Genomic DNA, 12,407 nt, shown 5'->3' with positions numbered 1-12,407 from the left:
TTGTTCTGATCGATTTGAACAGTCTGACAGCTATTAATTGTTCTGTGGACATAGCAAACCAAGATACAATTAAAAGATGGCAAATCGTAAACTTACCTGAAAGAAATTTCACATTTGTGCAGGACTCGTTTGGAAGACCAAGCCTCAATGGGAGTTCCTCCCCAACATGATTCCACCAAACCAATAGGATACTGTAACTTATCATAAAGATATCGACCAAATAACCAACAGACAGCTGAGAATGAGGTGAAGTTGCCATTTCCAAGAATCTCTAGGATTCAATAAAGGAAGACAATGATAAGCAGGAAGCAAACTTACCTTTTTCAAATTAGCATTGAGCTATTCCACCATCAAATAGAGAGAAACAACTTCTCCTCTTGCAGAAAACCCAAAAAAGAGAATAACCTTCAAATTAGAATTAGGCCTTACAGAAGTGAAAACGATTTTTTTTTTAAAACAACAACTGCTGGGAATCTGGAACACTAACACCCCCTCTCCATCCTCTTTACCCCCTGCCCCGCTCTCCTCCCCCCCAATCCGTGGATGCACACAAGCACACCAGATGGTGCGGAGATGACGAGTGTTGATGAATTCCCCAATTAAATGAAACAACTGAGTTCTTCACTCATGGACTGAGGGCTGTTATCAGGAATGCCAAAACAGCTGAAGTGTGCTTTAAGGCATTTAACAATCGCAGTACAGTCATTGAAGTCAACTGGTTCACCTCCCAGCAGGCAGAACAGTAGTTTACTGTGACAAGATGGTAATTTCGTGCTATTGTCTCTCTAACCTACTTAAATATTCATTGTTGACACTGATCTGGCTTGACACTTGATTCTGTTGCCTGTATTTGTCCAATACACATCTCCGGCCTTCCTCAGACATAATTCAATTCTTTGTGCACTTTAGTATCTCTCTTTTTAACTCTTTCTGGATAATGACTATTTCCTTCTGCAATATGCCACCTTGAGCTGTCAGTTCATCTCTGTCTGTCTTTTAGTCAGAAAATTGAAAATCAACATCTCTATGATTGTAATTTTGGCATAAATTCTGTGCCATGTGCCAGTGAGACCAGAAATAGGAAGATAATACAGTTGAATGCATGGGTAAAATGTGATGCAGGAGGGAGGGCTTTAGGTATCTGGGTCATTGGGATTTCTTGCAGAGCAGGAGGGACCTGGACAAGAAGGACAGGTTTCACCTAAACTGGAGAGGCACCAACATTGTTACAGGGAGGTTCACGAGCCATTTGGGAGTGTTTAAATAAGTGTAGCAGTGAGGTGGAAACCAGAGGGGTGGAGTGGATTAGGGTGTTTGGTTGGGGTGGAGCGGAGGGGAGAGGGAGAGGAGTGGCATGGAATGGGAATGGTCATTAGTTGTCATTTGCATTTTTACAAAAAAGTGCAGTGAAAAGTGTTTATGTTGGCTTACTAAACAGAAGGTACAGGTAAGTAAGATAAGTGTTTAAGTCGCCTTACCAAGGTGCCTATATTAATAATAAGAAGACACAGATAAATAAAAAACAGCCTAATACAGAATGTGGAGCTGGAGGAGCACAGGTCAGACAGTATAAGAGGAGTCGAATAAAAAGTCCCAACTGGAAACATCAACTTTCATGCTTCTCTGATGCTGCCTGAACTGCTGTACTCCTCCAGCTTCACATTTTATTGACTCTGATCTCGGCATCTGTAATTCAAATTAGAATCAGATTTATTGTTACGTGTGCAAGTACAGAATTACAGGAGTACAGTGAGAAGTTGCCATTCCCAATGCCATGTTAGATACAAAGGTACCTAAAGTATAAAATCTTAAATTCAAAATAGAAAAACAAAAAAAAGTTAAAAGTGGTTAGCGCTGCTGCCTCACATGGCCAGGGGCCTGGGTTCAATTCCACCTCGAGCGACTGTTTGGTTTCCTCTGGGTGCTCTGGTTTCCTTCCACAGTCCAAAGATGTGCAGCATAGGTGGCTTGGCCATGTTAAATTTCCCATAGTGTTCAGGGATGTGTAGCTTAGGTGGGTTACAGGGAGATGGGTCTGGGTGGGATGCTCCAAGGGTCGGTGTGGACTTGTTGGGCCGAAGGGCCTGTTTCCACACTGTAGAGATTCTATGATGATTCATAATTCTATAGCCTGAGCCTGCAGGTGCTCCATGCTGGGCTTTCCCCATGAGAGCTTTATCCCCTCTCCACTAGGCTAAGTCCCTCACTGTCGACTCTCCAGCCACTTTATCACCAACTGACATTGGGCTCGCAGTCCGCTGACCGCCATCCAAGACTGGCCAGCTGCTTCGTTGCTGACCGCCATCCAAGACTGGCCAGCTGACTTGCCACCAACTGTCGAAGTCCTGCCAGCTGCAGCTGCTGCCAATAACTCCAAAACCGAGTTCTCTCCAGAAGGTAGACAAAAATAAAACAAAAAACCTAAAAAACCGACAAAAAAACCAAGGACACTTGCCTTTGTCTATCACAGCACAGATTGTAAGGGCAGCTAAACTATGTCAGAGCTTTACGGTACATCAGTTGGTCCACAGCTGCAGTACAGTCTGCACTTCTGGTCACAACACTACAGAAGGATGTGATTGTTCGAGAGGTGAAGAGGAGGTTCATCATGATTGTGCCTGTCTGGGAGGTATGTTAGCTATGACAAGAGGTTGGAAAGGCTTAGTTGCTTCCTTTGAACAGAGAGGGCTCTAGGAGAACCTGATTGAGGTGTACATTATAAAAGGTATGGACAGGATGGATAGGTTGCAGCTGTTCCCCTCGAATCAGGGTCAATAACAAAAGGACATGCTTTTAAGGTGAAAGACAGGAGGTTTATACATAAGGCAAGGAAATGTCTTTTCACCCAGTTGGTAGTGGGAATGTGGAATGGACTGCCTGGACAGATGGGAAACATCGCAACCTTTAAAAAGTAAATGAATGGGCATTTCAAATGTCATGGAATTCAATCCAGATAAACATAAGGTGAAGTACTTGAGCAGGACAGAAGGTAAGGTAACACATGATGAACAGTAGGATCCTAGGAAGCACTGAGGATCAGAGTGTGCATACACACTGGTTCCATAGGTTATCAAGACAGGTGAATGAAGTGGTTAGGAAGGCATGAGAGACACTTGCCTGGGACATTAGCCAAGACATTGAATTTAAGAGCAAAGCCATTATACTGGATCCTAATAAAACATTGGTTAGGCCACTGTAGGTGTTGGAATGCCCCTTCTAAATACAATAACAGCTCTTTGGGGCACTGAAAGGGATACTGGCCAACTGAATGGCACACTGGGAAAATTGGCCAACTGTAAATTCTGGCAATTGGATCACGCCAGACAGGCAGATATGCACACCAATTACCTTGATTCATTATACTGAATATATGCTAATGAGACAGTGAAAATAGGATATTAAGCTAGGAAAGCTTGCAGTATTCACTGTCAAACGGAATCAAGCCAGACAGATATGCAAGCTATTCACCTAGATTGGCTATTGAATGGGTTGTTGATGAGGCAATACTGCAAAGATTTGGGTGCAACAATAGATCTGAGTTTCAGAAAAACTATTTTTAAGATAGCTCACTCCGAGAGTTGCCTCAATCAGCAGGGGAAATTACAATATCCAATATTATCTCTTATGACACCCTCCCTGAAGATAGAAACTCAATTTAAACTATTGTTACATCAATATATTTTACTGAATTTGCCTTTGCGAAGGATGTGTTTATGGGATGTTACTATTTTGGGATCGTTACTGTTTAGTAGTTAAATAATCTATTGTTCTGTGAAGATTTCCATAGAGTTAAGTTATTCCAATTTTATCTTTCTTTTGTTGTATTTTAATTATAGTGTATATAGAGCCAAATGAGGAGACAGTATGCACACTAGAGAACTGCCCTACCACAGCTGAGAATATGAATATGTTGCAATGCAACCCATGTTACACAATGCTTTAACTTACTATTACTTACTGGACCCATGATGACATGTTTAAACTTGAATGAAATTAAAGATTTTCCAAACAGGGCCCTGAGAAAGACTATATAGATTTGACATTCTTCTCGGTTTATCATCTTGAAAAAGTTTTTGTAGATACCTAACACAAAGAACAAAGCTGCTTTTGAGCATACTGGTTGTGTCTTAACCTACTGCTAGAATCAGTCTCCCCACTGTAATTCCATGCAATACCCTCCTTACCTGCGGTGGGAATCGACCACTGTACTGCAATGCTATCAAGATCATTCAGCTCGTGATATGACTCACGCAATCCTGCTTGGAAGAGTCGTATATATGGATAACGGGAAGCAAGAGAGAGCTCTTCACTTGCATTAATAATCTGAAAAAGAGGGAGTATTGCAACGAGCATATTGCACATTACCATCAATAAAACAAACACAGAGCCAAACAGAAAATGCTTACATTAACACCGGAGAAATTTTGCAACTTGCAGCTGTTTGCAAAACTCCACTCCCCTCTTTCCCATCCAGAGATTCAGATTTACTCTAAGGGCCCCAAAACACACTCCATCTCTCCCCCTCATAAAACTCCCATCCTTCTCCCCTTATGACACACTGCATCCATTTCCTCGAGGCAGCTTCTGCCACTTGACCTTGAGTCACCCTCCATCCTCTGCCCCTCCCCTTGCGATTCACTCAAAGCCCTGAACCTGTCTTTCAACAGCAATGTGGGTGTCCCTACGCTACATGGACTGCAGCAGTTCAAGAGAACAGTTCACCATCATTTTCTCAAGTGAGAGGATGAGCCTAAGTGGACCATTCTTTAGGTTTGCAAGTTATAACCAGTGAAGAGTCACAAGGAACAATGCTGAGCCACAGCTATGTACAATTTATTTGAATCAAATGTACAGATGATAAATTTGCTTACAAGGGCAGATTAGCAAGGAATTTGTGAAGAGTGCATAAGAAGTCTGCAAAGAGATATAGATGGGTTAAATGTATTAGCAAAAATTCTGCAAATGGAGCAAAACTTGCGAAAATGTGAGCTAGTCCACTTTAATAGAAAGGATATGAATGCATATTAATATTCAATAGGAAGAAGATTGTAGAGCTCTTAGGTATTGAGGGATCCAGGTATCCTTGAATCACAATCAAGTCTTATACAGGTACAGCAGGCGTAGTTTTTTTTATTTCAAGAGGGGTGATTTGCTACAGTTTGATTAGGGCCAGACCACACACCCCTCCCCCAAAGTATATCATGAAGATAGCACCTTTAAACAAAGCAAAAGACTGTTCCAGATGTGATTTGATTCATCCACCATTAGGCTTTAAGAAAGCATACTTTATTTTTACAACACAGTGAAAATACAAACCAAGGAGAACGGACATAACATTCATTCAATAGAAAATCTAGACGAGTCCATTACCATCATCACGGACTTCACTGGCAAATTCATGGGAGGCTGTGTGCCAAAGTAGTCAATCTGGGTTATCTCCAACCAGAAACCTTGGATGAACTGGCAAATCCACTCCCTAGTGAAACCAGGTATTCAGCATTCAAGTCGCATGACCCAGATTTACACAGGAAATTCAGATATGACTTCCACAACGCCATCAGGGATGCCAAGAGGTAGTACTTGGCCAAATTCAAGGTCCAAACAAGCTGATGGGCTACCCCTACCTGTGGCAAGCCTAAAAAACATAACAGGATACAAAATGAAGCACAGCAAGATAGGTGACAAAGACACATCCCTCCCTGACGTGCTCAACATTTTCTATGTTCAGTACAAGAAGAACGCCATCAGCATGGTGTCACCTTCCCAGACGCACTTGTACCAGCCGTTACCACTACAGACATCAGATTTGTCTTCAGGGGAGTCAATCCCAAGGAAAGCGACGGGCCCAGATGGAATCCCCAGCCATGCACTTAGATTCTCCGCAGACCAGCTGGAGGAGGTATTCACTGACATCTTCAACCTCTCACTGATACAAGCCAAAGTCCCCACCTGCTTCAAGAGGACTGCAATCAGTTCAGTACCTAAGAAAGCACATGCAACTTTCCTTAATGACTACCGCCCAGTGGCTCTGACCTCTATATCACGAAGTGCTTCAAGAAGTTGGTCATGGACCACATCTAGTCACCCAGCCTGTCTCAATCCCCGAAATTTGCCTACCGATGTAACAAGTCCACAGTAGACACCATTTCCCTAGGCCTGCACACATCTCTGGAATATCTGGCCAACAAGGACATCGACATCAAATGCCTAGTCATCAACTTACAGCCCTGCCTTTGAAACCATTATCCTATCCAGTCTCAAAATCCCAAGGCCTAGGTCTGGGCTCCACCGTCTGCAACTGAAACTTCAGCTTTCTGACCATAGGTCACAATCAGATCAGTAACTGCACCTTGTCCACGATAACACTCAACACTGGAGCCCCAAGAATGCATTCTCAGCCCCCTTCTGAACTCCCTGTACACCCACAACTGTGTACTCAAGTTCTGAAAGAACATTATCTACAAGTTTGCTGATGATACTACCGTGGTACGACAGGTATCAAACAAGTCAGAATACAGAAGGGAGATGGATGGCTTGGTAACGCAGTGCAATGATAACAACCTCTTTCTCAATATCAGCAAAACTAAAGAACTGATCATTGACTTCATAAGGGAAAGAGGAGAACACATCACACATCTACATCAATGGAGCAGAGGTTGAGAGAGTTGTGAGCGTCAAGTTAATAGGAGTGACGATAGCCGACCTGTCCTGGACTTCCCAAGTCGACACGAAGGTCAAGGCGGCACAACAATCCTTCTTCAGGCGGCTCAGGAAATTTGGCATGTCCAGAAGGACCTTCACCTACTTTCACAGCCACACCATAGAAAGCATACTGTCCGGGTGGTATGGCCTGGTATGGCAACTGTTCTGCCAATACCCTAAGAAACTATGAAAGGTTGTGTGCACAGCCCAAACCATCAAAGAAGTCAAACTCCCCATCCATGGGCTCCATTTACACCTCTCATTGGTGTGGAAAGGTCGCCAACAGCAAAGACCCATCCCACCTCTGTACTGCTCTCTTAGAACTTCTTCCATCAGCTAGAGTAAAAGAATATAAAAGCAGAGATGTACGCTGAAGCTGTACAAGATTTTGGTCAGAATGCATTTGGAATATAAAAGAGTAATGTTAGGCCCCATATCTAAGGAAGATTGTGTTGGCATTAGAAAGGTCTAGAGGATGTTTACAAAAATGATCCTGGAGATGAAGGACTTGTCATTTGAGAAACAGTTGAGGACTCTGCATCTGTGCTCAATGGAGTTCTAAAGAAGATCTGATTAAAACTTACACAAAACTGGATAGAGTAGACACGGAGAACATATTTCCACTTGTTGGAGAGACTACGGCACAGCCTCAGAGTGAAGGTACAGAAAGGATAGAAACACAGAAAATAGGTGCAGGAGTAGGCCATTCAGTCCTTCAAGACTGCAACACCATGCAAAATGATCATAGCTGACCATGCAATCTCAGTATCCCACTCCCACTTTCTCTCCATAGCCCTTGATCCCTTTAACCACAAGGGCCACGTCTAGCTCCCTCTTGAATGTATCTAATGAATTGACCTCAACAGTTTTCAGTGTGAGAAAATTTAGAATTGGGATGAGCAGGAATTTCTTCTTCCAGAAGGTTAATCTATGGAACTCACTGTCACAAAGGACTGTGAAAGCCAAGTCATTGAGTGTATTTAAGATGGAGATAGATAGGTCCTTAATTGGTAAAAGGGTTCAAAGGTTACAGGGAAAAGGCAGGAGACTGGGGTTGAGAAAGATATCCGCCATGATTGAATGGCGAAGCAGACTCAATGTGGTGAATAACCTAATTCTGCTCCTATATATTATGGTCTTATGATCTCGAGTTTCCCCAGGTCCTACCATTAATCAGGTATTCCATTGCCTTGTTTGTTCTGCCCAAGAGCATCAAGTTCACATTTGTCTGGATTGAATTCCACTTGCCACAGATCAGCCTGTCTATATTCTCCTGTAATCTTCATCACTATATACTATTCAACCCAATTTTTGAATCATCTGCAAACTTACTGATCTACCCTCCTACGTTCAAGTCTAAATCATCTATATATACCACAAACAGGAAAACAACCCTCAACCATCACCCTCTGCTTCCTTCCACTCAGCCAATTGTGGATCCAATTTGCCAAATTTCCTTCGATCTCATGGACACTTACCTTTGCTATTAGTTTCCCATGTGGGACTTTACAATAAGCCTTGATTAAATCCAAGTAGAATACAACTAAAACGTTGCCCTTATCCACACCTGGTCACCTCCTTAAAAAATTCAATCAATTTGGTCAGATATGACCTCCCCTTAACAAAATCAGGCTGACCGTACTTGATTTATCTCTGCCTCTTCAAATACAAAGTAATTCTGTCTTTTAAAATTGTTTCCTCACCAAGGTTAGACTGACAGGCCTGTATTTCCTTGGATTATCCCTTGTTCCCTTCTTGAATAACAGTACTACATTGGTTGTCCTCCAGCCTCCTGACATTTCTCCTGTGGCCAGAGAAAAATCAAAATATTTGCAAGTGCGCCCACTATTTCTGCCCTTGTGTCACTCAAAATTCTGGGATACATTTCATCCAGCCCTGGAGATTTATCTAATTTCAACGTACTCAACCAGACCACTTGGAATCTCCTCTCTGTCGATGCTAATTCTTTAATTATTTCACAGACCTTCTCCCCGATTTCCATATCGATATTATCGCTCTCACTTGTGAATACTGACATGAAGTATTAAAACCCTTGTTACGTCCTCTGGTATCACACACAAACTAGCTACTCTTTCCTTTGTTATCCTTTCACCATTTATGTACCTGTCAAACAACTTAGGATTTTCTTTTATTTTACCTGCCAGAACCTTTCACATCTGCTTTTACCTCTCCTAAACTCCTTTTGTTTTTAAGTTCCCTCTTGCACATCCTGCAGTTCTCCTGCTCCAGGTGGACAGAGGAAGTGATTCAGTAATACCCTCAAGGTGCCACTGGCGTTCCCACAGACACCTGGGAATCACTGGCCCAAAACCATACAAAGTGGAGGAGGAGGATCTGGGAAGGCATCAAGCATCTCAAGACTTGCCGCTGGGAAGAATTGCAAGTCAGGCGAAATCATCGAAAGGAGCATGCTGCCACACCAATGCCCTACCCACTGCTTCCTGACCACCAGCTGCCCCAAATCTAAGAGACACCGCATCAGTCTGAACAGCCACATACGGACTCACCCTGAGAATGGAATAGAGTCATCTTTGCCTATTAGAAACTGCCAATGATACTCCTTGAGGGTTTCTGCTATATGATAGAGGATATCACTTTCCCTAACAGTAATTGGAATAAGCACAATATAAAGAGTTGAGAGAGGGCAGATTTCTTGCAATGTATTCAAGAGAGTATTTTCTATCAACATGCTGTTGGTCCTACACTGATGGCACAAAACTGGACTTAAATGCTGCCAGACTGAAGGTCAAGGTAACGCTGGTGCTCAAATGTGGACAAATCCCATATACAGATGAGTTGCATCCCAGACTAATGTAAGACACGAGGGAGGAAGTCAGAGGTGCCCTGACTGAAACTTTTATTTCTTCTTTAGGCACAGTGGATGTGCCAGAGAAATGGTTCCAATTTTCAAGAAGGTTGGCAAAGATAAGCCAGGGAATTCTAGACTAGTGAGTCTCACATCAATAGTAGTAAAGTTTTGGAGAAAATTCCGAAGGATGAATGAATTTCCATTTCGGGAGGCAAGGTTTAATCAAGGATGGTCAGCATTACCTTGTCAGAAATAGATCATCTGAATTCTTCTCATTGAATTTTTTGGCTAGGTGAACAAGCATATAAGTGACAGTAGTGCAACTAATGTCATTCTTATAGATTTCGGCAAGGACATTGACAGGATCCCACATTGTAGATTAATAAAGAAGGAGAAAGCAAATGAAATCCAGGATAATTTGGCAAGTTAGATCCAGAATTGACTTAATAACAGGAAAGAGAGGGGTAGTGGTGGAAGGCTCTTTGCTCATCCAAGTGCTTGTTAAAGGTTCTGAGGCTTTTCACCTCTATTACTTTCCTTGGCAGGGCATTCTAGACCCTCTCTCAAAACACTATGTGAGAAAACATTTTTTCCTCAAATCATCTGAGGACTTCATGCCTTTCACCTTAAAACTGTGTCCCCATGTTATTAACCCTTCAAATAAGGGAAACAGCTACCTTATGTACACTCTGTCCATGCTCCTCATACTCTTATATCGGTCTAACAAAAAACAAAAATTGCTGAATAAACTTCACAGGTCTGGCGACATCCATGGAGAGCTCACAGAATCAATGTTTCAGGTCCAGTGACTTTTCTTCAGAACTCATAGTGGCTACGTAAATGTGGTTTATATGCTAACAACAGCAGCTGGAGAGAAATAAGTAAGCGCTGGGTGGAGACAGAACCTAAAGTGAGAAAAAGGTGGGGGAAAGGAATGGGCAATGGTAATCCAGGGAGAAAGAAAAGCTGCTAGGGGGCCATAGTAGGTGAAAATGTGTCAGCTGCACTGAGAACAATCATGTCACTGCAGGGCCTACGATGTGGGGGTAGGTAAGGGCATGGAACAAGGTGCACAGGCCCTAAAATTATTGAACACTATATTGAGTTCTGAAGGCTGCAGGGAATCCAAACAGAAAGTGAGACGTGTTGTTCTTCCTACCTTGACTCCATTTTCTCTCCCCTTATCCAGTCCCTTGCCACTTACATCTGCAAGTCTTCTGGCACTTTATGTCAGTTTCAGAATTTCCAGTTCATGCGTACCAGTCACTTCCTCTTCATCATGGGCGTGCAATCTCTTTACACATCATCCCTCATCAAGGTGGGCTTAGGCACTCCTCTTCCTGGAAAATTAGGTCTGAACAGTCCCTATCCACCACCACCCTCCTCTGCTTAGCTAAGCTCACCATCATCTGCCCCTAAACCTCCTCTCTCACCTCCATTCAAGGCACCAAACAAGCCTTCCACATTAGACAGAGGTTCACCTGCACTTCCATCAATGTGGACTATTGCATTCATTGCTCCCGATTGACCTCCTCTACATCGGTGAGGCCAAGTAGAGGGTCAGAGATGGCTTTGCAGAGCACCTGTGCTCTGTTCGCAGTAAACAACACCTTCCAGTTGCAAGCCATTTCAACTCCCTCTCCCATTCCCACTCCCTGAGTGACATGTCCATCCTAGGCCTCCTCCAGTGTCACAATGATGCCACTTGAAAACTGGAGCAGCAGCACCTCATAGTCTGCCTTGGGAGCCTACAGCCCAATGGCTTAAATGTGGATTTTACCAGTTTCCAAATCATCCCACCTCCGGCCTCATCCCATAGCCAACCCTCACTCTCATTCCCGCCTCCTTGACCTAACACAATCTATTCATTTTCTCTCCCACCTAACCCACTCCTACCTCAATGACCAATCCCCACCAATTGCCACGTGCACACACCTATCACCATCCCACCTACCTCCCCCAGCCCCACTCCTCCTCTATTTATTTCTAAGCTTCCTTCTCCAGCCCAACCCTGCCCCACCCGACCCCAAACCCATTTCTGTAGAAGGGCCCAGATGCTGCCTGGCCTACTGTGTTCTTCCAGCTCCACACTGTGTTATCTTTCTAAACCCTTCCTATTTGTATATCTATCCAGATACCTTTTAAATGTCATAATTGTACAGCCTCCACCACTTCCCCTGGCTGTTCATTCCATACATGCACTACCCTCTGTATGAAAATGGTGCCCCTTACATCCCTTTTAAATCTTAATCCTCTCATCCTAAACCTTTGCCCTCTAGTTTTGGACTCTCGTTGCCAGGGGAAAACACCTTGGCTATTCACCCTATCCATGCCACTCACAAATTTTAAGATTGTATAAGGTTCCCTGGAACTAATCCTGTGTTCAGAAGGGCCTGGAAACTATTTGTCAATGGCTTCGCAACTTGCTCCCTTATCTCCATACCATGCACATTTTCAACTAGGACGTTGTCACCATCTTGTAATTTGATAAATACGGAAGCAAAATATTCATTTAGTACCTCTGCCATATCTTTTGCATCAGTGAAAAGTTTACTCTGCTTGTTTCTGACAGACCCCACTCCATACTTCACTAATCTGCTATTAATATGTTTGAAGAAAACTTTACAATTTGTTTTAGCAGCTGTCTTCCTTTCCTTGTGCTTAGCCTTCCATATTCCAAAAGTCCATTTTCCTTAGCCTTTCTCTTGCATTTGAATTGCTTCCTGATTTATGTAACTAATATTATTTTGGTGTGCATCATAAGCATCCTTTTACTTCTTTATTCTTAGGGTACTCAAGCATTAGATACTCTTTTTTTAAATTTCTCATGGGTATGTACCTTGCTTGCATCATATTCATGTCTCTTTTGAAATTC

The 12,407-nt window shown here is 42.9% G+C and overlaps 1 protein-coding gene across 4 annotated transcripts in view; it reads right to left on the bottom strand.

The window, feature by feature from the left end:
• Positions 1-12,407, bottom strand: part of siae (sialic acid acetylesterase) — a 77,484-nt gene that overhangs the window by 43,298 nt on the left and 21,779 nt on the right. For 3 of the 4 annotated variants that reach the window (XM_059638920.1, XM_048562398.2, XM_059638921.1), the window contains 2 exons: positions 4,185-4,323; positions 97-271 (listed from right to left, as the gene is read on the bottom strand). In XM_059638920.1, the coding sequence (XP_059494903.1) occupies positions 97-271; positions 4,185-4,323 (314 nt within the window). The remainder of the gene's footprint in view (positions 1-96; positions 272-4,184; positions 4,324-12,407) is intronic. The other variant, XM_048562400.2, reaches the window with a different exon arrangement.

This window comes from Stegostoma tigrinum, chromosome 32, assembly GCF_030684315.1.
Source record: "Stegostoma tigrinum isolate sSteTig4 chromosome 32, sSteTig4.hap1, whole genome shotgun sequence".
Lineage (NCBI taxonomy): Eukaryota > Metazoa > Chordata > Chondrichthyes > Orectolobiformes > Stegostomatidae > Stegostoma > Stegostoma tigrinum.
The sequence above is the reverse complement of the archived record's forward strand: the minus strand, read 5'-3'. Positions and strand labels throughout refer to the sequence as shown.